General features: G+C 41.2%; 1 protein-coding gene across 1 annotated transcript in view; it reads right to left on the reverse strand.

Annotated features, from left to right (window-relative positions):
- The window catches only part of LOC134860813 (dystrophin-like), a 157,881-nt gene that overhangs the window by 91,045 nt on the left and 40,300 nt on the right, over positions 1-26,536 (reverse strand). The window contains 6 exon segments of the mRNA XM_063877636.1: positions 822-892; positions 2,125-2,226; positions 5,503-5,595; positions 6,723-6,803; positions 8,629-8,721; positions 17,857-17,918. Of these exon segments, the coding sequence (XP_063733706.1) occupies positions 822-892; positions 2,125-2,226; positions 5,503-5,595; positions 6,723-6,803; positions 8,629-8,721; positions 17,857-17,918 (502 nt within the window).

Consider the following 26,536-nt stretch of genomic DNA (forward strand, 5'->3'; position numbering starts at 1 on the left):
TTACTATACTATAGACCCTAATAATCCAGTGTGGTTTGATTTAAACATTGCTCTGTGAAATCAACTATCCGTAAACAGAATGCTGTTGGCACGGAGCGAAAGATCTGCACGGTGATGGCTTGAGAGTGTGTGATCTCGCACTCTGTATTCCTGTAAGGACACAGCGAGCAGATGCTCATGCTGGCTAGCCATGATTTAATTCATTATTACATGAGTCCAAGCCGGAGACCCAAACTCTCAGGGGCGTCCAGAGAAATATATCAACACTGCTTCACCTGTGCAAAGCCGTTCCACCATCAATTCATCCGGCTTTCATCTGTTACCCAATTACTGATTCCTCCATTTGTTCATTCTTTACTTATTCACTGCAGCAGATGTGTCATTTTGCTAGATATAGAGCATATATATTCTCACTGGCTGAAATTTAAAGCTCTCTCAACAGATTAACTGATTAGGTTTAAACAAAGAGCATGTGATTCTTGGAGTCGGCTTCCTGTAGCAGTGTGTCACTAATTGCTAGCTGGCACTAACTGCCAAATTCTGTCTTTCCCTTGCTCTTAATATTCGGTACTAATGGGCTGCCTAAAAAATATGAAAACAAGAGCACAATGTAGGCAGCCAAATAATCCCATACTGCGTCTCCGTCTGAACCATCCCCTTGTCTAACCACTTTGCTTTAAAACATGTTGCTTTTAATTTCTTTCTAATGCTTTCTCTGTGCTCACACACACACGCACACACACACACACACACACACACACACACACGCACACGCACACGCACACACACACACACACACACACACACACAGTATGCAGTACCTGTGACTGTGGATGAGGGCATTGAAGGCCAAGCCATCATTCCAGCTGGTGGAGAAGTTAACCACATTGACCTGAGGACAGAAATAATGGTTATTAAAGGGCCAATCTGTGAATGCAGCATGACACCCACTGGTTGAAACGCTGTCGCCCCAACGCTGGTTCCATTTTCATAGGTAGATATTACATTGTAGACACCTTTTCTTTCCAGAATTACCCGCCTGAGCTATAATACATGGGGTTACAGAATTCTAAAGCTAACAATGGCTGTCAAATGTAATACAAAGCACCGTGGAGCCCTGGACGTGCATGTACTCACTAACTTTTGGTTGGAATTAGCTGAGTGTTTATTGCTTCCAATTAACCACACTGATTAAAAGGGTGGCTACACACGACATTACGCTAAAAGACTGTGGAAAAAGTTTCATGTCTTACTCAAATGAAAATGCTTTACAATTAAAACTAGCCATAAAATCCCTTACAGGACAGAGTCACTACTCTCAGCCTAAACTCAGATATACGTAGTTGATTGTTGGCCTCTCTTTATTTATTTGTTTAGTCCTGAAATTAATTTATGTCAATGAAAGAATGATAACATTGAGTTAGTTAATAATAATGACCTTGTCCTTGGCTTTAAAAGTAACCTCAGGGTTTTTCTGGAGATGGTTAGCCGGACATGCAAATACTAATAGCTTACTTTGGGGACACAGTTAAATCCTCCTGTATTGTTTGTTTTGGGAAGGTCAAATAAAACACAGATTCTTTGATAGATAAGATTAGAGATCGCTTCAAATAAAATAAATTGTAGACAAACTAGATGGGACTGTCCAATCCTCTACAAAATGCCTACATGAGGAATTTCTATTTGAATGGATTTATGTTTTGAGGAAAAGCCTCTCTGTCTTTTAGTTTCATACTAAGGGCTATGAAATGATAATCATCGGATGGCACTAAACCCAGATCTGGATCACCACCAGAACTAATCTATCTGCCCATCTGTCAAACAAATTCTGCACAAATCTGTGCACGAGGGGTTTTAGATATCCAGTCAGGCAGATAGTCAGAAAGTAGAACAAAGTATGTGACTGTGGCAACAGTATTCTATAAAGAGCACCCATTAGACTTGTATCCATTGCTTGTAGATGAAGAAAATACATTATGCTTGACATTTACATGGTCTATTTTTCAGAGGCGTCACAGGACTACAGTTTCCTGAAATGCATGAGAGACTGCTGCAGAAGAGTCAGTGAGACAACAGTGAGGCACCCTGTCGATTGACGACAGGACTGAGTGAGAGGAAACAGACCTGAGGGTACTGGCGCGTGTTCTGACGAACCCAACTCAGCAGAATCTTCTCACTGTTGGTCTGCTGTAGGCCCGCCATCACATCCTTCATCACATCCTTTACCTGCAGACAAAAGACAAAGAAGAGCTGGTGTTAAAAATGAACATGTATTACTTAACAAAGTGTAGTGTTTATTACACGTCATAGAACTGAAGGGGGACTAAGAATATTAGTGCAGTGGATGGCTTAAGAACAGAGTAGTTGGTTACTGTTGGTAGCTCCCATCAAACACACACATAACAACTCTTTCTCACACTCATAAACTCAGATCCAGGCACCACATTTGAAAAACTCATCTGATAGTCACAACAACAGATTATAATCCATGCTAATATGATACCTGGCGATGTAACATTACCATAAAATTGCCATTTTTAAAATACCTGCTGCTTTCCAGCAAAGTTTTGACATGGCCTGTCAGTAGATCATTTGCATATTCACACACACACACACACACACACACACACACACACACACACACACACACACACACACACACACACACACACACACACACACACACACAACACACACACACACACACACACACACACACACACACACATGGCACTCAGTGAGAGCGCACACAGTCAAAAGGACACTTGTGTACACACATATCCACGCACAAGCCTGTGTGTGGTTGCATCCTCACAGGCTGGATTTTTGGCAGCTGTGATTGACAGTTTTGGAGCACTTGTTCAAGGCTCAGGGGGGAGAGGAAGAGAGACGTCATACTTTTCACTGCCCGGTTGTGCATTACTTATGCACATCTTACCCTCACCTTTCTATCAGCCACACTCACACACACTAAAACACACAAAATAAGTAATGTTTGTTTCCCTTCCTGCTCTTTTTCTACAACAAGATACCACTCAACTCCCTTTCTTTGTCTCGCTGCCCTTGTTTTCAGCACACACAAACACAGTGTTAGCAGAGCACAAGCAGGGGCTGGACAGATGAAGACGGTTCAAATAGGGTCAACAAAACAGCGTAGAAACTACCACAAACACACACACACACACACACACACACACACACACACACACACACACACACACACACACACACACACACACACACACACACAGTCGAACTGAGATATGTAAAGTAATAGGGTTAGAAAGAGAAACACACACACAAGCTCATAGAGGTAATAGAGTTTGACGTAATTCGGTGTTGAGGTGAATTCCCAGAAAGAGGACACACACACACACACACACACACACACACACACACACACACACACACACACACACACACACACACACACACACACACACACACACACACACACACACACACACACACACACACACACACAGGTTTATTAGCAACTCCTCAAAGAATGTGGAGTGCTGGGTAAAAAAAAAAGGACTCATTTGGGAGTAGGTCACTGCATAGATTTCCACTTAATTGGAGGGGCGCTTTGACAAAGACACACACACACACACACACACACACACACCTACATACTGACAGAGATCCACACTCAGACCAGCATACGTGCCCACACACAAGCCGACGATAACCTCCAGGGGAAGCAGCCTTTGACAGGCAAATTCACACACACACACACACACACACACACACACACACACACACACACACACACACACACACACACACACACACACACACACATTACATACACAGACACACACCGATGCTATGCACAAACATTTAGCTCACAGCTCATTATAGAATTGTGTTTTGCTATTAATCGCGTCATTAAGTCTATGCCAAAACTAGTGCGATTGAGACATTAGCCCCTCTTCAACTTAATGAGGAATGAAATACAATTAAAATGTATTGTAATATGAGCTATGCAACTACTGCCTTTACATGGACAGTGTTTTAAACAGGGTCCAAAAAAGATTATGAACTTCAAACACAGCTTAAAGGCCTACTGAAGTGTACAGTCCAATAGTACATATACAACTGAATAACATATATCATTGCAGTCGAACTAACGGAGTAATTAATCATTTAAAATTGAGTTGTCTGTATGGCCGTACCAATAAGTTTGCTCAGCATGCTTGGTCTTGAAATGTTCGTAAGAATCCATAGTTGTAGAATATATAACTGCTTTCCTTGAGTTGTTGTATAATCCAGCGCAAACAAAACAGATACATAAGAAAAAAAGCGAAGTACTAAAATCCAGGTATTACGGTTCTAGTTCCATTATCAGAGAGCTCACTGGCGCTTTCATCGTGTTCAGCACCGACAGAAACAGACACATGTTCACTGAAATCACTCTCAGTAGTACTGTTAGCCATGATTGAAACACCGGTACAGTTACACTCGCGACGTCATGCGAAAGTCGTCTGCTACTTCCAGTACAGGCAGACTGTTTTGAGAAGGTCATCGCCGGCTGATAAAAACCTTTTTTCTTGTCAATTATTTCTACTTGTACGTGCTCCCCAAAAATCCAAGACTTTCACCAAACGATCAGGTAATATACATAGAACTGAACTGCTATCCCCATTTAAGTAAAAGGAAAAACGTTGCAGGAAGCCTTTAAGGGGAGAATGAGCCAGCAGCTATTTTGTTGTTTAATGCATTGGCAGAAAGATGAAAGCTGTATTATATAAAAAGAAAAGATTAAAGGGAACTTCTGAGCGCCCTGTACTGTCTTTGGTCACGCATAAATGTGGCTGATGGATGTACTTTTCTACAAAGTTATGATGTTGAATACCTGACCTCAGAATACTCTCTGTGTTTTGATCAGAAATACAAACAAATATGATTGCAGAGAGACATTTATCAAGCCCCAATACCATCACGACTTTCAATATCATTTTAGTTCTATGGTACAAGGTGAGCATAATCAAAAATGCAAAGAACTAGAAGCATTCTGTCAATAAATGATATGAAAATAAACAGAATGTATTACTTTAGGTAGATAACATATGTGCTTCCTCTTTTAAATAAACAGATACATATAGTAAATCAATCACATATCCCTTTTCTATTTAAGGAATATGGAATCGGGAGTCGTTTAAACTTGTTTGTATACACTTAAATCTTTGTGTGGACCACTAAATAGCTTACATTGATTTTTTTGTAGTAGTAAAATACACAGTTTAGAGTTCAGGGAAATTGCACAGCTCTATTTTCTGTTTTGTTTGACTCATTGCAGTTGGAGTAAATACTCATTAAAGTCTAAAATAATGAAGCATAATTCTCTGCCTCTGCTGAAAAAATATTGACTGTAATTATTGCAGGCGTTATCAAAAATGTGCAAAGTCTTATTGCCTCTAAAATCCTTCCAGGGAGCAGCATGCTAATACACACACACACACACACACTCAGAAAATAAATACACATGCTAACACACACCTGCCAGTGGAGAATGATGCTCCAGATGAGCCCGAGAATCAGTTTGTGATTCCCATCAACGATGTCTGTCGCTCCGATATTCACCAATTCAACCTGGGGAGGGATTAACAGATTGGAATATTCTACATTTACTAACTCGGTGGTTTTGGACATTTTAAGAAAATGACCCTTTAAAATAAAGCAATTTATTTTTTGGACAACACGAGTTGAGAGCAAATGACCAAATCGTTATACCCTGCCACCTAGCTTAGCCCAGTATTAGCTTATTAAATTGCTCCACTTTAGTATTTCTCCAGGTTTTAAAAAGGCCTGTTGGAAAGTTACTTTGCATACTAATACTCTGAAGCATGATGTGTTTTTTTTCACAAAACAAAAATTCAAGAGCTAAACTAAAGGAATAGATTACGTGTGTTGGCTCTTAAACTACACACTTTAGCACATCTAGGTTGTTACTTTGTAGTAAGGCTGGTTAGCCATCCGTACTAACGTTTCTCGCGCTTCAGTTTTCATTCCTTAAAGTAGTAGCTAGCATAAATAGCACAGTTGGCTACGGTTTTGTAAGCAGCAGTCGTTTCAGCTGTCAAAATTCATGCTTAAATTTCCTTATTTCTTCATTTCTATTTCTTTAAAAACTTACCAATGAAGTAAAATGTGCAACTTCATCATTGTACAATATGCTAGCTCTACAGATAGAACATCAACGAATGGATCTTAGAAAGTTCAACTAAGGGGAACTAACACAAATGTTTTTGTACATATAAAACATTCCCTTTTATTACTTTCATCCTCAAATATATCTTTGGATCCCTATAATTAGCTTGAACTTTATGCATGAACAATTGCACCATGCTATTTTTAAATGCACTTGTTTAATATATTCTTATAAAAAAGGGGAATTAGATGTTGGAAGAGAAAGCAAGGCAATACAATGGGGGAAATGCTAAAGGACAAATAAGTAACAACAATAGGTGTGCTCAGGGAAAATACCTGATACTGTATTTAAAAGAAGGGATGTTTTTCTTAGACTGGTGAGACAGGTGTAGAGGTATGTGGCAAGTTAGAGAGAAACATGAAAGGCCTTGTAATTTAAGCATTCCACTTTCTGAATCCAACCACTGATTTATTTCTAGGCTTTATTAATGCAGTCAAACCCAAAGCCTTTTATAATGAATCCACACAGCGATAAAGACAAATATGTATATGTCAATACATGTACTCACATTGTTTTTCTGCAAGATCTGCAGAGCACGGTTGACATTGTTGAGCGAGTGAACGCGCGAGAATCCTTTCTCCAACCTCACCTACACACACAAACACACACACAAAAACGCAGACCAGACAGAGCAGGTTATTGAGGCATAAAGAGACCTTGCTCAGGGGCATCCACAAGTGCTACAAACAACCACATTACAATAAAAGTGTGTGTTTTAATGTGTGTGTATGCCTTTTCAATATGAGCTGGTATCAAACAAAGGACAAGGAGGATAACATCTTTCCCTGAGATAGAAGTGGGGTAGAGGGAGAAAATAAGCGAGAATAACAAGAAGGCATAAAGAGAATGAGAGGAGATTGACGAAGAGAGGAGGGAGGGATTCCAGCAAACAGACAAGGCGCAGGAGGTGAAGAGAGCTTGAGGGGGGAAAAAAGAAGGTGGGAGTAGAAGTTTGATTAACACAGTGGGCTGCTCTGCGGTGTATATTTCCTTCTAAGAACAAGATTAGTATTTTATTCTTGGCATTTGGCATTTATTTTCCAGCTTATGAATGTACAAGTGATGATTTTGGTTCAGAGAGGTGGGATGGGAGGCTTTGAACATCATAACAGTTACAATCTACCAGAGTCAGTCAAGCAGAAAAAGTCCAAGTGACAATTGCTGTTACTAATAAGGAATGTTAATTAACATGCTGGATGAAGTGTTATTTGATGTGGATTTAACACTGTATAATCAGCAGAGATTTCGGTGTGTGACAAAAAATGTGTCATCATTGCTATTTCTAATTTGTTTTCATTAAGCTACTCTGCGATCTTCCCATATCTCCGGCAGAAGTACTCCTCAGGATACAAGAATCGATAGGGCGCATGTGTTGGCAACATACTGGCCAGATTCAATGTTTCAAAAAGTACTGATTCGTGCAAAATTGGACAGTGCTGTATCTGGTGATGCCATGGGAACCTTTATCAGATGTGAAAACAGTTCATTGAGGCACCAAATGCATTTCTTAAGTTTGATTTTAGGCAAAGAAAGAAATGGTTCAGAATTCCATTTAGTTGATTTCCCTATAGGTTTGCTTGAGGGAGAAAACACTGTTGGAACTCAATTGGTTTTCAAGTCCAGAAAAACACAAGTGACCCTAAATCATTATTAAAGCACAAATGGGTCTTAATATTGGGTTTTTCTTTGGCCCCTCTGCAGGCCACTTTGTTAGATTGAAGAGGTTTAAACTGTGATGTGTCAGTCCATAGTTTGTTCAGTCCCTGATCCAGTTTCAATTGTGCTAACCCAAGAATAACCTATTAATTCAAGCATGTTAGTGGCATTGTTGTGTAGCTGACACTGAAACAACAAGGATTTTCCATCTTAAATCTTCACAAATGTTTCTAAGCTTCTAGTTTTGTGTTTAGCAATGACTGCTGACTTCTTATATGCTTATTCAATGGTTGCACAGAAGAATATTTGTCTCTTTTTGGCTCTTTCAGTTGTCAATCTGGTGGGACTATTGTACAGCATGTACAAAAAAACCAAACCAGTACTACAAAATAACAACCATTTGTAAAAAGGACTCTCTACCACAAACAGCATTTAAACATACTGTATGGGTATTTCCCCAGTTCTTTCAATATGATAATTTTGTATTTTGTTATTTTAATCTGCTACTGCCTTTACATTTTTCATTTGGGAATGCCAATTGTGTTTGTGCATAGGGTGAGACACATCACTCTCATATCAAACCCTACTTTTGAACTACAAAATGACTGACATCATGTTTGTATCTATGTGCGTGGATACGTTCCTGACTACAGTATTTTTGTGTGTGTGTGTGTGTGTGTGTGTGTGTGTGTGTGTGTGTGTGTGTGTGTGTGTGTGTGTGTGTGTGTGTGTGTGTGTGTGTGTGTGTGTATTCATACCAGCTCATGTCCTGACAGCCCCTCCAGCAGCTCCAGCAGGCGTCTTCCATCACACAGGTCTGAGAACAGATCCTCCACAGGGGGTTTCCCTGTCTGAAACACAGATGAATAAAAGTTATATTTCTGCAATATTTGAGTCTGTGAAAGAAACATACATCAGTTGTTGGGAGTAAAAAGAGGCTGGCATTTCTCCAGTAAGCACAAACTGGCTCTGTGTTAAATGTTGGGATAGCAGTTAATACCCAAGAGGCTGTTCCTTATCAGTGCTGGTAAATCTGGGATTACAAGCAAGCAGTTACTTCACATTTAAAAAACCGCTGCGGGCGGAGTGTCTTCTCTGGTGCCTTCACAGCCACCAGAGTGAAGGGAACAGGAGCTACTTTAGTGCATACAGTACATCACAAAAGAGAAATTGAATTGTTGTTCCTTTTACAGCTTTAAAAAGTAGGAAACAACAAATCAAATAAATTATTTTAGAAATAGTTACTTTTGTGATATTTTAAATAGAGCCAAGTCTTCTCTGATTTGTTAGCTGGCTGCCTCTGTTTTTATTGGTCTACAGCTTAGATATGTCCTTTCCCCTCAGGCTATCAGGGACAATGTGTTGGGAGGCCTTGCATGTAACTTAATTGCATGTAAGTGTAACATAGTGATGTCACGATGCATAAGTAAACAATAGAGTCATTTCAGGCAGAGTTGGAGAGAAACCCTCCCTGGATTTTAGCCTTTGCAGACCATTAACATGCACAAAAACCTATATAACACACAACAGGAAGGGAAACCCACAGAGGGCATAATATTCCCCCTTTAAACTAGTATTCCTCTCATATGTTTTAGCTCAGTAGCATCCACAGCGCTACGGCTCTTAACTTGAGGCTGACCAATTAGTTCAACTTAACTTGAATATTGCATCTGACCTTCACATGCCTAAGCTTTATTAAAGGTGTCATAACAGATTTGAGATCAGCTAATCTGGACTAATTTTCCCGCAACACTTGATTTAGCATGGCCAGCAGAATGATCGCATTATTTGAAAATTGAGCAAAAACCTAATGAAGGAAGAAATTGTGAGAAAGTGTGAGAGGAACTGGCGAAGACAGGAAAAGAACAAGGACAGTCATCAAAGTGAAGCTCAATTTCTGCATATTTTGCCAGCAGCCTCACATAAAAAAAACAACATCATGAATCCTCCCTGTATTCCCTGTCTTTATCGTGGCAGGGATCTCTTTTCTGCATCGATCACGCGTTATTAGAACATGGTCTGCCACAGGAAGAAGCACCAATTACCCAGAAAAAAAGTAAACACAATATAGAAGAAAAAGGAAAATCACTTTTCTATAATTCAGGAGTTCTGTTATCCGTCTTCTGTGAAGCTTCCTATCAGTTTCTCGTTTTCCCTTTTATTTCTGCTCCCTGCCTCTATCTCATATTTTAAACTCCCCTTCACATTCTCTCACATCTCATTCTCTTCCTCTAGTGTCTCCTCTTTTCCACCCTCGACCTACGCCTCTCGGCATTGTCCTGAGACTCTGCGTTATTGAGTAACTCTCTATTCGCCAAGGCAATGTGTGTGTTTGTGTGTGTGGTAGATGTATTATCCAGGTGTCGTGTTGACTGTGTGTGGGTGTAGGGGGATAAGTGAAGAAACCAGAAGTGGACACATGAAAGAAAAGGAATCAAGGCACAAAGGAGAGGCGTTTGAATATTACCTCACTGGCAAATACAATACACAAACGTTCAAACCATCACAAATGTCTCTGTCCTTCTTAACATTTCCAATAAACTCATCAGTTATTCCATTCTTGATGCATCTACCTCAGATTTCCTCATAGTTATATTGAGTCAAATCTGAATATTTGTTGGAGGAATATATTAGGATAAATGCAAGAAATTACACCTTACAGTCTGCTGCTGTGAATGATACATTGTCCAAACAGAAATGAAGAATAAAGCCATAAGAAATAGAGGCCTCCGGGTGTACCAACAGGAGTTGTTGGGGGGAGTTAAGGGCAGCCTGTTCTCTGCGTCTGCCAACAGATAAGTGTGAAATCACTGCTGAGACACACTCTGCCCTGATTTGTTTTAGCACTTATGTTTCCTTTTATCGCGTTCCAACAACAACTGGGATTTACACCCCCACACAAATACAAACACACACCATCCACTGGCACACCAACACACAGCGTACACACATCCTACAGGTGTCTCTGCAGGACTACGGCGGGCATAGAACATCTTTGAGCCAACATGTGAGAAGCAACTCTGCGACTCGTTTCTCCGGCCTGTATGTTCAAGCGTGTGTCGGTCTTTCAGTCTTTTCAAAAGGCACACTTCTTTCAGTAAAGTTGATTCAGTCTACCAAGGCCAGTGTTACCTTTTCTCACCTTTAGAGGTTGCTGTATAACGATGTTCTGTGTGTGTGTGTGTGTGTGTGTGTGTGTGTGTGTGTGTGTGTGTGTGTGTGTGTGTGTGTGTGTGTGTGTGTGTGTGTGTTTAGCCATTTAGAAATATTACAAAGAACATCAAATGAACCATTGACTGAGGTTAATAGGATAACACAGTGAATAAAGCAAGATTTATAATCGTGCACCACTCATAAACTGAGACTACAAGCACAATTGCATTTGGGTATACGTGATGTTTGGAGTGTATGCTTTGAACTAATCGCTAAAAACATATCTTGGTTGTTGTGAATTATCTTTTTTTAAGACTTTTAGCGGGTCAGTTTTAATCTGCTGTCAAATCACACAAGCCGCCGTGCTTCTATATCCGAGCATGAGGTGAAAGTAACATCTGTGGAACATCTGTCAGGATTTATTCTGCACTGCACAGCTAATGAAAAGCTGTGAAGGCTTTTTCCTATGATCTCCAAACAGACGTAAGAAGAAATACCAGTGGGTGTGAATGAGTGAAAAATATAGTATGAGTGCGCTGACGTCACTTCCTGCCAAAATGACAGCCCTCGAGTTATGGTTCCTTTACTTCCTCTCCAGAAAAAAGGAGAGTCAAACAAAGGATTTAATTCAGAAATCTCAGTCTCAGTGTAAGCCTGCTGCCTGCCACTACCCATCCCCTATTTATTCTCCATAAAAACAAAGCTGTCTCTGCTGCCTGACAGTGGTTTAGGTATGCCTGCTCTATTTTACATGATTTGCATATTTCTGGAGTAATTATACAGCTTTTAACAAACAGAAATATTGTTTTTGGTATGAGTGCACACCCTGAAAGCAAGAGTTACCCAGTTTAGACAAAACCCTGAGATGGGGTATCTCTGGGTTTGCCGTCTGATCTCTATGCCAGACACAAACCCAGCATTAGCTGTGGAAACAGATCAGAAGCAGGGCTGTTTCAAGACGTCTGATTCTGTAATTGATTCTTCTAACTTGTCCTCTTTTGACTTAGCTGTAAATCTTAAAGAGCAATGACATAACTCTCACAGGCTGATCATAAGAAGGCAAGAAGAATTTCAGTGATTGGGTAAACAGTACATTCCTCTTCAATGCGCCCACGAGCCAGTTATCTCCATTCCACAAGTGTTTGCATTTCACTGAGATAGCAGTGACACGTTTAATGCTAACGTCTTGTTTTCTTGGCAGGAGCCCACAGGCAGATGAATGGCTGCTGTGACAGGCCACATCAGCTGTCAACTGACTCACGAAAGAATGACAAAAATGATGAACACTTCAAAGTTCAGTCCAGATACTCACGCCCCAAAACCACCAAGGCATATATCTTATTAAATTAGTGGAATATTTAATTAAATTGTCACAAGCTAATTGAAACAACAGTCAACCTGAGGCCAGGCAGTATTCCAGAATGGTCTCTGAGGCAAATTATAATTAAGATGCTATGTGTATGTAATTAATGGATACGTGTGTCGAGCATAGGTAACCGTTTTCCATTAAATTGAAATCTAATTATTATTATTTTTTTATGTTTTATCACACAAGTAATCATTTAATTTGAGAAGGCTCGCGTACAGAAATGGAATGCTTTCCATTCTCACGGTGCTTCCCCGGTAACTACAAGCAATTAAGGAGAAAAAACAGCCATCAACCGATGTTCCCTTTTTCCTATTGGCTGTGAACATGGCACACTGTTAAGCCCCTGCTATGTTCAATAAACTGATAGACAGGAAATCATTAAAGAGAGATACGGTGAATACAATGCTCGACGATGAGTGCGATGACATATTAAGTGACAACCATAAAATAAATGTGGAAACCTAAAGGCTCACACACTCTGAGGATGGACACTTGTTGAAACAAAAATAGATATCGAATTATTCTGGATTTTTCTGTAATTATATGATTTAATGCAAGTCTTTCAATCTGGAATCAGAACTACGGCTGCACTATTTGGAACAAATACATTGGAGAAGATACGTTTGTAGGCCAGGATTTCTCTGCAGCTCCACAATATTTTGTTCATATATTTGGATCATGCACTAGTCCATATTTTGAATTTGATAAAACTTAGATTTAGTGTGTGGCCCAAGGGTGGAAGGATGAGGAGGGTTCTAATAAAGAAGCGTCTTTCAGGCATGAATATGTAAACTAAGACTGGAAGAAAATAGATATTCTCCTGATCAAAAGTATTGAAAAACAAGTTTAGGTAGTTATACACCTGCATGGGATATCACAATAAACAGACCTCTAGCAATCCAGGGCAGATTTCCTTGTTACAGAGCAGCTTTCTAACATAAATAACAAGGCTGCTTTCGAGGTGTTTACTGAGAGGATGTACACTGCTATCAGCAATTTAACAGGCAGAATGCTGTGAAATGTTTCTATTTAATACCTATCTCTGAGGATTCCAGAGTTTCTCTTTCAGCTACAACACACATTGATTTTCCAGTCAAGGATTTTGGTAATTGCTGTTTCCAGACAGATTTGACAGGACTTTAAGCAGCAGCATTTTACACAGTGTGTATCCTCCCAATGCATTTTTCCAGATGAGGTGACTCATGACTGAAGCACAAGATTTAATGCAGACTTCATGCTTTTGTTGGATAACTAAGAAAGAACATGGCATATATACGTCAGATCTGATTTATTACTTATTTCTTTTGAGTTTTTCTGAGAAAAAAGTCTGATTTGTGAATCATTTTAGGTTAAATCTCCAAATTATTTTGACACATGGCCATAATCCTCTTCCATACTTCCACTTTTAATCTGAGATGGTAGTATTTTCTTTACTTTAACAAAACATTAGGAGGGTTTGTCACTGAAATCTTTACCAATACTAAAATAAATTGATTAACCCAAGAGACCTTTTGGAACATTTTCAGGCATAAAGTGTTTTTTAATCCAAGATTTAATACCTTAGCTTACATGCTGACCTCATGTCTCTGCAATCCTTAAAACCCAAACATTGCGTGCAGTACAACTTCAATTAGCATTTAGATTTAAAGTTGCTACCAGTTTTGAGGTCATGCTAGCAGCCTGCAGCTCCCGACACAGTGTGTGCTAACCTGTTGACATGGATCAGCAGAGCAAATGATCATCGGCAGACACGGGGATGAGATTACGGTTTCTGTGGCACAGGTAAGCTGTCCAACACAACAACCTGATCAAAAAAAATGCATGTAATTAAAGTGAAAGCTCTGAGCGACAAGGAAGCTATGATTCTGACCTCAATATGTAAATGCAACAGAACAGGAGGTGATTTATTTCACCCTGGTGGCCAGCCTTTCTCTGCACAGCAGAGCTGCAGACAGGTGCATGGATTCTGAACTACAGACCTTTATTTTGTGTTTATAAATGATGCTTTTTTTCCTCAGCAGCTTTTCACAAACACAGGCAGCAGTGATTCAGAGGAACTGAGTTCCTACACAGCTGACAATCACCAAGTCCCCTTGGAAAATCACACTAACCTTTGCAAACTTCTTCCAATGACCTTTAAATCCACAGTACAGTAGGATATGATGCTTCTTTCTGCTCCCACTCTGCTCTACAGTAGGTTGGGATTAGTTCTGACTTGGAAAAGGATCACTCACACGCTGTTACAGTGCGACAGTTCCTAATTTTCTGAAACCCCAGAGGAGATTCTAGTGCCATCAGGGAAGCTAGAATGCTCAAAGGGAAGAGAGAGCGTACTGAAGGCTGTGAATAGGATATAGGGCTGCATGAGCTCATTCCGCTTCTTTTATATCAACTATGGAAAGATATTAAAGTTTAGTTTCTCTCGTACTACTAAACGATTATCCACTATAACCATGGCTTGTGTAATCAGTGTAGCAATGGGTTAAGATAAACACACACTCAAAGAGGCAATAGAGAAGTGTTTTGCTTTAACTTAAAATGACAACGTTAATGTTTATTGCACGATGTAATGACTGCAGAATAATTACATCAGCTTTTTTATTGGATCCCTAGAAGCCTAGTTTTCAATATGCAATTCTGTCTGCCACCGTGTACCATCTCCTGGGAAAAGTAGGGCTCAATTAAAGGAAAAATGGAAGAGGGTAACACTTAAGTTGCGCCTATATGGTGGTACTAAAGGTGATAAAGTAATAACAAGGAGGCTTAGTAGTGTGTACCAAGACGGCAAACTCTTTATCACCTCCCAACTTGCCAACGGTAGCACATTATAGCTGGACTCATTCCTTCCCAATCAAAGCCCTACCATATACAAGGCAACGAGGGAGAGTGATACGATTGACCATAAAAAAAAAAACCCTGCATACCTATCAATATAACCTTTATCATAGCGCTGGAGTTCCTGGTCCAAAGTTGGTCTTTTTCAACTTTTAGTGTGTATCATCAGCATAAAGATGCTTGCATAATGATGCTTTCCTCACCCCCGCCTGTGCTCCCAATCCTTATCTCTTTTTCTTTTTGTTTCTCAGCCTCATTGTCCTCCCCTGTTCCCTTTTCTCTCCTCCCCCATCAGGGTTATTCTGCACTTTTTGAGGACCTGAGCACACAGTGACAGCCAGGGTGTGAAATTAACAACAGGCAGCGGACGCATGCTGTTCTCCCCGCTCTTTCTGTCCCCCTTTTACCTCCATTCCTGCCACTATGAGGTAGACTATTTGTCCTGACATATGGAAAAGATACCTAAACCACTATCCGCCAATGTATTCAACTCTGAATCCTGAACTTAGAGAGTTTCTTTTACCACTTAGTAGGATAGCAGATTGCTGGACATCAGAGAATCAGCAGAAGAAGACGGACAGGAAATAAACACTTAAAGCGCATATGGTATTGACTCTGCATAAAGATTTGTTAATGGGTAGACAGTTACGGAAAACCTCCATCAGTGCTGTCATCATTATAGTTATGTGGCTGTCTCCGCAGTTGGTCAAGAACTTTGCGTCAGGATCCTGATCACTCTGACGGTTAATGACTGCCTCGTTGCGTGTTGTCCCTTACATAGCACTTGGAGACATCGTGGAGTGGAAAGGAAGTGTCAGAAAGGTAAATCACAGGTGGGATGTTGGAGTTTTTGCTGCACTGTAATGGATTCTGGTGCTGGCTGTGGTTGGTAAACAAGAGTGAATAAGCTCACCCTGTGACAGATCCTCACATATTCCTGAAGTGCCTCTTTTTATGGTTTGCTGAGTAGCAAATCACACTACAATCAGACACGACGCTGCACCGCTGCCAGGCATCTCTACGCCTTTTTTCTCCATATTTCTCAGGCCTGCCGTTACAACACCTTCCACCTCCTGCCATGCCTGGTTCGCTCTCCCTGCTGAACTTTTGTATTCCTCTCGCTCAGTTTCCATTACGTCTCCCACTACATCCCTCATCTCCTTCCCTCTCTCCTCTGAATTTCCCCCCCTCCTATAATCTCACTTTCTCACATCTGCTGTCTCGCTATCTGTAACTCTCCTGAGGCCTGTGTGTGTGAGAGTGTGTGTGTGTGTGTGTTTGTGAGAGACTCATCTATCTAGGATGGGGTACTCATTATGCTCCACTGAGTTTGGATGGATGAGGGGATTTCTCTATCTCCATCCCTCTCTTTCTATCCCCTTGCCTCCCAATTCAACCTTTCTTCCTCCCTCTTTTTTTTAAGTGGCGGGCTGGAAGGAGAGACAGGAGAGGAGATTGCAATAAAGGGAAAGGAGAAAGGAGAGGAAATAGGGAAAAGAAAATGGAGAGAAGAGGAAAGGAAAGATGGGAAGGAGATGAGATGAAGAAGGGAGGAAATAGGATGCAAAGGCAATCCCAGGGAAGGAGATGGGAAGACAAGGAACTGAAAGGGTAAAGGAAGTAAACGGGGAAAGACGTTACGAGGTCACAAGAGTTAATACTTTGGGGAGTGTGTGAAGTGTCCAGGATTGATTGTTTTGTTCTTTGTTTTTATATCGTAGTATCAAATTAGGTTTGAAAAATAGCATCTTTTCACTGCTGTTGCTGTCGGCTGCTCCATTTCTGATATGTGGCCATCCCTAGAGAGAAGAGTGGATGATAGGAAAGGAAGGAAGTGGGAAAGTGGACAGGAAAAGAGGAGAGGAGGCGAAGGAACGGGGGGAAGATGTCTGACCTTGTCCTGGTTAAATCACCTGGCTTAGACCAGACTCTGTTTCGATGGCTTTGACTCACACACACTCAAATGAGCAGCAACATGCTCACATACTGTATGCACACACACACATCTTAGTCTTCGTCACCATGGCAACGGCACACCTCTATCCCCTTGTAATCAACTTTGAAAATAGGAACAGAAGAGATGTGTTGGCACGTAAAACAACACACACACACACACACACACACACACACACACACACACACACACACACACACACACACACACACACACACACACACACACACACACACACACACACACACACACACACACACACACACACACACACACACACACACACACACACACACACACACACACATATAAAACAGGAGTGTAGTCATTCAATCCCCAAAGGGGGGTTAGAGGAAGTCTTTTTGTGGGACATCAAAGTGCAATAGACAATAATCAAGCAACAGAATTAAAAACAATCCCAAATACTGCGTGTAGAATCTGGAAGAAAACCTGTCCCTCCTCCTTTATCCTGACATTAATGAGAGCACAGACGTGGGGGGAATAACCTGTGTGTGTGTGTGTGTGTGTGTGTGTGTGTGTGTGTGTGTGTGTGTGTGTGTGTGTGTGTGTGTGTGTGTGTGTGTGTGTGTGTGTGTGTGTGTCTCTATCACAGACATATTGAAGTACACAAAATCCAGTTAGAGTAAATAGAGAGGAAGCAGGAAGCTCTCTTACCTTAGTCAACTGTGAGTTTACCCATTTTGTGAAAGTCTTCTTCTGAACGACTTCTCTTTCATCTGTCGGAAGAAGAGAAAGCACAGTCAGGATAATGTAGCTGGATGTGTGTGTGTGTGTGTGTGTGTGTGTGTGTGTGTGTGTGTGTGTGTGTGTGTGTGTGTGTGTGTGTGTGTGTGTGTGTGTGTGTGTGTGAGACAAAGAGAGGCAATCTGAGTGCACAGGTCATGTCTGACGTAGGGCAGTGGTTCAAACACAACATGAAAAGGGCACAGTTACACCTTGATAAATACCAGAGAATGCCTGACTCAATACTTCTGACTGACTGGTTGACAGTCTATCTGAATACACACACACAAACACGGATACGAAACACAAGTGGTGCTCAGCATGATAAGAGGCTCCTCTTATTTAGCTCACGGCTAATTGCATCCTCATCATATCAATCAGCGCGCCACTTACAGGCCTTCACCGCCACATCAAGAACTGGAGAGAGTCTCCACAGCTTAACACTTGTTGCCTTCAGGAAACAACTCCCTCTCCACTGTTGAGGAAGTGTTACGGTGGAGCCGTTTGGCATGGCATCAATAAAACCACACGCTGTTGCAAGCAAGCGAAACTATGTGGAGTAAATATGGATCATGTCTTATTGAAACAGATGCCCACAATGAATTGAATCAGTCATTAAGTTGGTGTTTCTACTTTGTATCCAAGTCTGGTGTTGGAATGCAACCCACACAGTTGTGAGGCTGTTCTGAGATAAAGCTAAGCTGTAAATCCTGCTATTAGCATATTCTCTCCCACCTTTGTTTTTTCATGCACTGGTTTCCTAATTTCGTAGAAGAAGGAAAGCAAAATACACATTAAAGGTGTTGATTTTACTTCAGTTTGTTTATTTGCTTCTGTAGATTATTTCCTGGGAAAGAGCAAATAACAATTTGGCTGTACATTAAAGTTTATTTCATCCTCAATTTACCAAAATTGGACCGAAGTGCCGACTTCTGCAGCTCTTACATACACCAACTCTTTAGTTTCATCCCCATCTATAGTCTGAAGGATTTTATATATCGTTCACAACCTGATTTATAAAACATTTGATCCCTAAAAATATATTTTAAGACTCAAATAAAATACGCACAATTCCCTCTGTAAAGAAAACTTTGACTGGAAATTAGCAATGCCTCATTTGCATATTTTAAACCCTTCAGAAGACATGTAAGAAGAAGTTTCATGGTGATATATATTAGCTGAAATGTGTTCCCTGTTCTCCTGTAGAGTCTCTTTTAAAGTGTTGGCTGTACGGCTCGCAGCATCACTCAGAGCCCCGGTGCAGCCGCCGACATGCATCACAACGCAAATGATTATATGATCACTTATAATAACACCTTTCCCCGCCTCTCTCATTTTACTGGAAATGGGGTCAGCGCCCATTACTACAGATAATAAATTACACTCTCATCCTGAAACAGAACATCAGGTTAAATATTACAGCAGCCCGGCTAACAGTACGCTATCAGTGTGTGTGTGTTTGTGTGTGTGTGTGTGTGTGAGAGTGTGAGAGTGTTGACACCAGCCAGCCACTGACTAATGGAGCTGATAATGAAACTTCTCCCTTAATTAAAAGGTCCCACGTCGAGCATTGCACTGTGGTGGGATGCCGGACACACACACACACACACACACACACACACACACACACACATACACACACATACACACACACACACACACACACACACACACATAAGGAAAAGCATTCACACACACTTGCAAACACACATATATCCAGTGTTAGATAATGGCAGGGAGAGCGGTGAAGCATGAATAAAATAGAAGCATGTAGCCAACAATCTCATCTAAAGCGGGCAATCCATCCACCTCCATGTGTGTGTGTGTGTGTGTGTGTGTGTGTGTGTGTGACTTTCCATGATGCAGGATTCACTTCGCTATGCATTGATGCCACTGAGAGTGCATTGTTCTTCCGCCTCGGTGTGTTCAATGAATGCATTTTCAGATGTTAGGAGTGTGTGTGTGTGTGTGTGTGTGTGTGTGTGTGTGTGTGTGTGTGTGTGTGTGTGTGTGTGTGTGTGTGTGTGTGTGGATATATGTGTGTCTCGGGCCAGAAATTCACTGTTCCTCTACCAGTTATAACCTCTCGTCTGTGTCATTTCAACCACAGAGAAAAAAACGGCGTCATAAAGTGCAGACTAACTTTTTATGAGTATACTGTATGTGTTTAATATCGGCCGTACAATATCCATATAGAGAGGTGAGTTTTGAAGCAGGAAGGTGTTAGGATTCAGTCAGACTCTCCTCAGTATTAACATAACAAAAAGCAGGCATCCGCAAATGTCACAGAAATAGAAGAAATGTTTCACTCTGGTCACACTGAATCAAACTGCTGCTGCAGCACATTATTGTGTGACTCAGCGTTTTGCCTCCTCACCGCGCTGTGATGACAGCTGTTATTGCTAAAGCAAACACCTGGATGTATTGACACAACAAAATGTGCTTTATCAATAATTATGAACTAGTCCTCTTTACTTTTATTTAAAGAAGTGTCAGAGTTTTGTCCAAACTTTGAGGAATAAACAGAAGGAGAAGATCAGAGATTATAAAACAGTAATGTTGTTTTTGAAATGTTGACCAATTGGTGCTTTCAGGAAACATTAACAAAATGAGAATATTATTAAACAATCATCAGTAATGTGGATATAATGACATAATAATGACTATAAAGTGGCTAAAGGCAAATTATAAAAGGCATCTCTAACGCAGCCCATAAAACTAGGAATAAATGCACAGTATCCATATTGTGTAAATGTAATCCCCAGCCCTAGTTACAGCAAGATATTATCGACTTTTCATCATATATTAAGATATTATGATGGTTACTCCTGTCCCTGTAGCATGCATGTTGCACAGATGTGTGACTAAACAAACTGCAGTCATAAAATAGGCAACATTAACTGAATTCAATTGAGAAGAAAAGGATGGGATTGAGTATAACTGTGAGGGATTGTGTATTCCTATCAGTATGTGCTTGCTCTTGTGTCCAAGTGTGTTTGAATTAGCATATACGTGTGTGTTCTGTCAGGCAAAGTGAGAGAGTGTGTGAGAACTGGCGGCAAAGGCAGGAAGCAGTCAAACACTGACAGGGAGACAGAGGCACGATCAATAGTCCATTTAAATTGTTGTTCTGCCACTGAATCCGGCGCACACACATGACGCACGCGCACCGCCATCTCATTAGAGAGGCCGCAGCATTAATAGCTTAATCTTGCTTTGAGAGAGGCGTCAGGGACGAGAGAAGGAGAGGAAATCAAGCGGAGAGGAGGACAGGAAGGAGAAAAAGTAGAAAAGACAGGAGATGGAAGAAGAGAACAGACAGGAGAGAAAGAGAAGGACAGGAAACTGGAGGACATTAAAATAAACTAGAAATACAAACTGTGAGTCTTAGCCTCTTTCCTTGGTCTTACATTAATGTAACCCAAAGCCTAACCCTCACCCCCTTTCACTATTTTCTATTCAATTTTCTGATGCTTTCAATTCAGAAGAGCGGTCAAAACACCTTTTCTTAAGCAGCCCTGAGATAATGGAACCAGCTTTTAGTAATGTAATTTATCAGCAGATTTTTCCACAGCATTTTCCAAACAAAACTCTTGAATTGATCTCCAAAATATACTGTTCTGTTCCCCCGGAGAAAAACCATTTGAACACCAACCGCTGGGAGGGAGTTTGGAGGAAACAGAACTAGAGTTAACTAGACGGGTCAGACAGCAGGAGACCAGAGGAGGGAAACAGAAGCACGGAGCTGTTTGCGGCAACAACACAAGCAGCATCAAAGCAGCTGTCCGGTAATACAGGCAGCTGAAACTAAGAGGGAAAGGAGAGTTTGTTCCAACATGGGATGTACTTCCAACCCGTCAGTTTGTCGGTTAATGACAGCCAGAGAAACCGGAAGGATGTTTTGATCTGCGCTGGGAGCCAGCTAGAGTCTGTCAGCAGGGAGCGAACAGAAGCTTGGGAACGATTGGAAAAACAGAAGGAGAAAAAACCGAAGCTCATCAAATATAGATGCAGATGTTGTCTTAAACCAAAGGAAATGGGTGATACACCGAGGAGGGGAGGGTCAAAACAAATATAGTTGGAACACTTAAGCAGCATGGGCATGTTTGTGTCTTTCTTAATGGCTTTTTTACTTTCAAAGTGGGAAAGGACAGAGAGAGCACTCTCCCCGGGAAGCAAAAACAAAACCATAAATACATTTTTCAACTTGACTCATTACGCTTTACTCACATTGTAGACCAGATGCTTGTGTGGAAAATCGCACCAGTAAAACAAGCTTAAGGATGTGGCTTATTAAAATTGCAAAAGAGGAAAATAAAAACAAATGTCGAAAGAAACTACAACGTTAATGCAAACTTTATTATTCTGTACTCTTTTGTTATAAGAGTACCCATAATCCTCGGCTCGCAGTGATTTAAAGTGTTTGTGTATTTAGAAGTTATTTTAAAAATATGTGTAATAAACTAGCGGTAATGCACACATATCCCTCACATCCCGTCTTTACATTTGACTTATTGTGTTATTTATGACGTGTGCATTCTTAACCATGTTTGCCCCCACTTTATCTGCTGCTGTAATCATATAAATGTCCCTGTTGCGCTGATTTGGGATTCTGTTACCGCCTCTAGCTTGCTAAATAATACATTTACAGTATGCTGCTACGTTGCAGTGATATGTTTCTGTATTTCCAAAGTAAGATTATATATTTTAAATGTGTGCACGCCTGGAGTCCCTTTGTGTACCATCATGTAATTGTATTAATAAAATACAACATTTTGCAAGGATACAATATGGTGTTTTTAATATTTTATATCCAATCTTGGTCAGCAGGATGGCTGTTGAGTGGTATTTCACTGAAGGAGGGTGGGGGTGGGGGAATGATGTCCCCAGAGAGGACACACAGCCTGTGTTTCAGAGGTTTGTAATGGAGCTCTATCGAGGTATGGTCAGTGTGTCTGTTCACCTGTTGGTTTAAAGATAACCGTTATCCAAAAGACTAGCACTCATCACCCATCAAGCTATCTAGTACAACCACAGCGCAGCACGTCTTATTTCCTACAACTATATCTGATCACAATTAAATCTGAAGTTATGTTTCACTGGAAATTAAACCACAATTCTCCATTTATAAGCTTCACTTTCTCCAACAGCAAATGTAATTCTGCCATGCAAATGAATCTGACACCACACAAAGGGCGAGGATGTATTATCTCCTTCCTGCAGAGGCTGCACTCCCTTTACTTAATCTCACAGCTTTAAATCTTTATAACTTATCCTACACTCAAGGGCACGGTTATTAAATCTTCCTCATCATGCATGTAATATGCTTTAAGTCATGTTTACGGCCCGACATCTCCCTACTGTATTCTCAGCGGGAGATCACATTCGAATGGAAAGGTAATTAACTGAGGCTGACGCTAAATGTCATTTATATGTCACATATCTGCCAGGAGATTATGCAGAATCAGTGTGTATCACCCTACACTGTATTTCTAATAGAGTGTGTGAGGATGGACACATTCATACAAACTGTCCCATCCATTCCGGAGGAGTGCCTCAGAGCTCAGTGAGCAAAGAAGCGCCGCGAAGGCAAACAAGTGATCCGTCTGTGTTGTCGCCCGGCCCGGCGTAACGGCCATATTTGCCGCTGTTTTGGCACGGGCTGCCTAGCAACGGTCATGGCCATTAGCCACGGAAGGAATCTGAGACCAAATCCAATCAGATTAGGTCATTACGACGAGATGAGACGGAGAGGAAGTGATGGAGAGGGAGATTGCTGCTGGAGAGAGGCATGAGGGGGAGGAAGAAGAGGGAACCAGGAAGTGACAGTGGCGGGTGGTGGGGGGGGGATGATTGGAAAGTGAGAGGCATGGATGACAATCTAATGTCAGTCTCAATGTCAATTAGCAACACACACACTCTCATACACACACACAAAGTCAGAGTCGAACCAGTGTTTCAGTTTGTGTTACTGCCAGTCACACACACACACACACACACACACACACACACACACACACACACACACACACACACACACACACACACACACACACACACACACACACACACACACACACACACACACACACACACACACACACACACACACACACACACACACACACACACACCTTTACAGGATTTGTGTGTGGAACAGTGTGTCTGACTGTGTGTAACACCAGTATGTTGACAGAGAGAAAAACACTAGATTAGGTGAACGTGTGTGTGTGTGTGTGTGTGTGTGTGTGTGTGTGTGTGTGTGTGTGTGTGTGTGTGTGTGTGTGTGTGTGTGTGCGTCACATTTTCAAATAAGGCTTCCACTGATGTACTCCAGCCCTCAGGAACAGATGGGTAGAACCGTTGCTAATGTTGTGTGTGTATGTGTGTGTGTGTGTGTGTGTGTGTGTGTGTGTGTGTGTGTGTGCAGCTGTCCACGAATAACACAGTGACAAGCTCCAAAATGTGGGGCTGATACCCATCACCCTCAGCCAGAGAGCAGGAGGGAGACAGAGGTGTGAAGAGGACAGAGTGGAAAATAATTGGGAAAGTAAGGACAGAAATGTGCTACGCTTCAGAAGGAAAACTCTATTCACCCTCTTTTGTTAAAACATGTAGGTCAGCTGCCAGTCACAGGACTGCGGCACACACAGTTTTTATTTTGGAACTCTGAAACTTGCCATAGTTCATCTTTGTCAACATGGAACACTGCTATGTGAGAGGAATGAGGAACAGTTTGATGTATGCAGATGATTGCTCTTTCTAAATGCACTTTTCCACAAAGGAGGGATGGAACGAAAGAAAGGACGGAGGGAAAACTGAAGGACAAGAAAAAGAGGTACAATAATAAATGAGTGTGACACAACAAATGGAAAGGGGATTTGTGAGGAACTGAAATGAATGAGGAGTGATTTCCCCTGGCTGGGGGATCCCTGTTACATTGTACATCACAGCCCTTCTGATGGAAACATATGGTGCCGTGTGAGTGTGTGTGCAAACACTACTGAGGATGTGAGACGTCTGACTGCGTGTGACACACCGGGAGGCTGGTGACGAAGTGAACGTGTGTGTGTGTGTGTGTGTGTGTGTGTGTGTGTGTGTGTGTGTGTGTGTGTGTGTGTGTGTGTACACCTGCAGCCAATAGTAGATGTGGTTTCTTCTTATGCATCCCAAACACATCCAACATATGGTCAAATAAAACCTCTATAATCTTGGTTTCTATGTCTAAACACTAAGTGAAATGAAATGTTAAGAGGAAATCAAATATCAATCAGGGTCACGACCTTTAATAAAGTCTGGGCAGTCAGCAACATCTAGCACCACCTATTGTGTAAAGATAAACTTACTTTAATGTTGTTGCCTTTCAAACCAATATTACAGAGACATCCTCCTGCTGTAAACACCTGTCCGTGCATAAAGCCCTTTAATCCTTTTTCAGCTCTCCCATCATATTTGTGTGTGTGTGTGTGTGTGTGTGTGTGTGTGTGTGTGTGTGTGTGTGTGTGTGTGTGTGTGTTGTGTGCGTGTTGTGTGCCACATGTAGCATCCCCCACCTGTTCCAGATTAACCCAGTGTGCTCTTCTGCCAGGTAAGGATTAACCTCACTACAAATGCAGATTAAGCACACACAGAGGCAGGAAGCACTCAGATACACAAACACACACACACACACACACACACACACACACACACACACACACCCTACACACTGTACAGAGAGATGGGATAGCAAACCATGGAAGATAAAGAACACACACTTTATAAAATATGTCTTCATTTAAAGTCTTTCTTGTGTTTTTATCCGACGGGAAAACTTGGAGGGCTTCTTCGCTCTGACTTTACAAAAGGGAAAGTTTGAAAGGTTCATTTTCAGCTGCTTGGATAGGAATGCTTTCCAATTCTACTTTTTATTGAAATTCAAGATATGAAAATAGACACTCCGACTTTGCTGTACCTCAAGGTGGGTCTTTTCAATCTGTAGATGTTTCAAACTCCTGAATATTCCCAGCAATGTCGACCAAGAACGGTATTTTTTTATCCCTATAATTGGAAAATTCTTCAGATCTGCTTTGAATTGAGTTTATGGATACGGCGCTCAGATTTTCTATCCAAATTGGAGAAAAGTTAACCAGCAAATTGGCAAAATCCCCAAAATGACACCATTTGGGGTATGTAAAATAGGCAAAATGATTTGTTTATGTGCGGTTGTACATATTCTGTGTTGCACAGCTTCCATTAAGGTGCACTTAGGAGCGTATTCGTGGTATGAATATATGAATACTCTTCTGTGCACAGCTCTGACTTGTTTTGACAAACTGCACAGGCATAACCTGAGGCCTAATGGAGAGAATCGGCCTAATTGAGCTTTTTGTCCATCTCCAGTGGCAAGTAATAACTTTCTATTGACCTTCTACTTTAATTGTAGCTACTGCTCAGTATGGACTTTCAGAAATACCTCCTGAATGCTTCAAAGAAGAGTTTTTCATTTATAAATGTCTTCATACCCATGCATCAGAAACACATGAAATATGGATGCGACTACTCCAAAAGTACACAAATATTGCATTAGCCAAGAAAAGTGCTGAGGGATGACTTTAGAAACTTTAATAGC

The sequence above is a fragment of the Eleginops maclovinus genome, chromosome 24 (genome assembly GCF_036324505.1).
Source record: "Eleginops maclovinus isolate JMC-PN-2008 ecotype Puerto Natales chromosome 24, JC_Emac_rtc_rv5, whole genome shotgun sequence".
Taxonomy (NCBI): domain Eukaryota; kingdom Metazoa; phylum Chordata; class Actinopteri; order Perciformes; family Eleginopidae; genus Eleginops; species Eleginops maclovinus.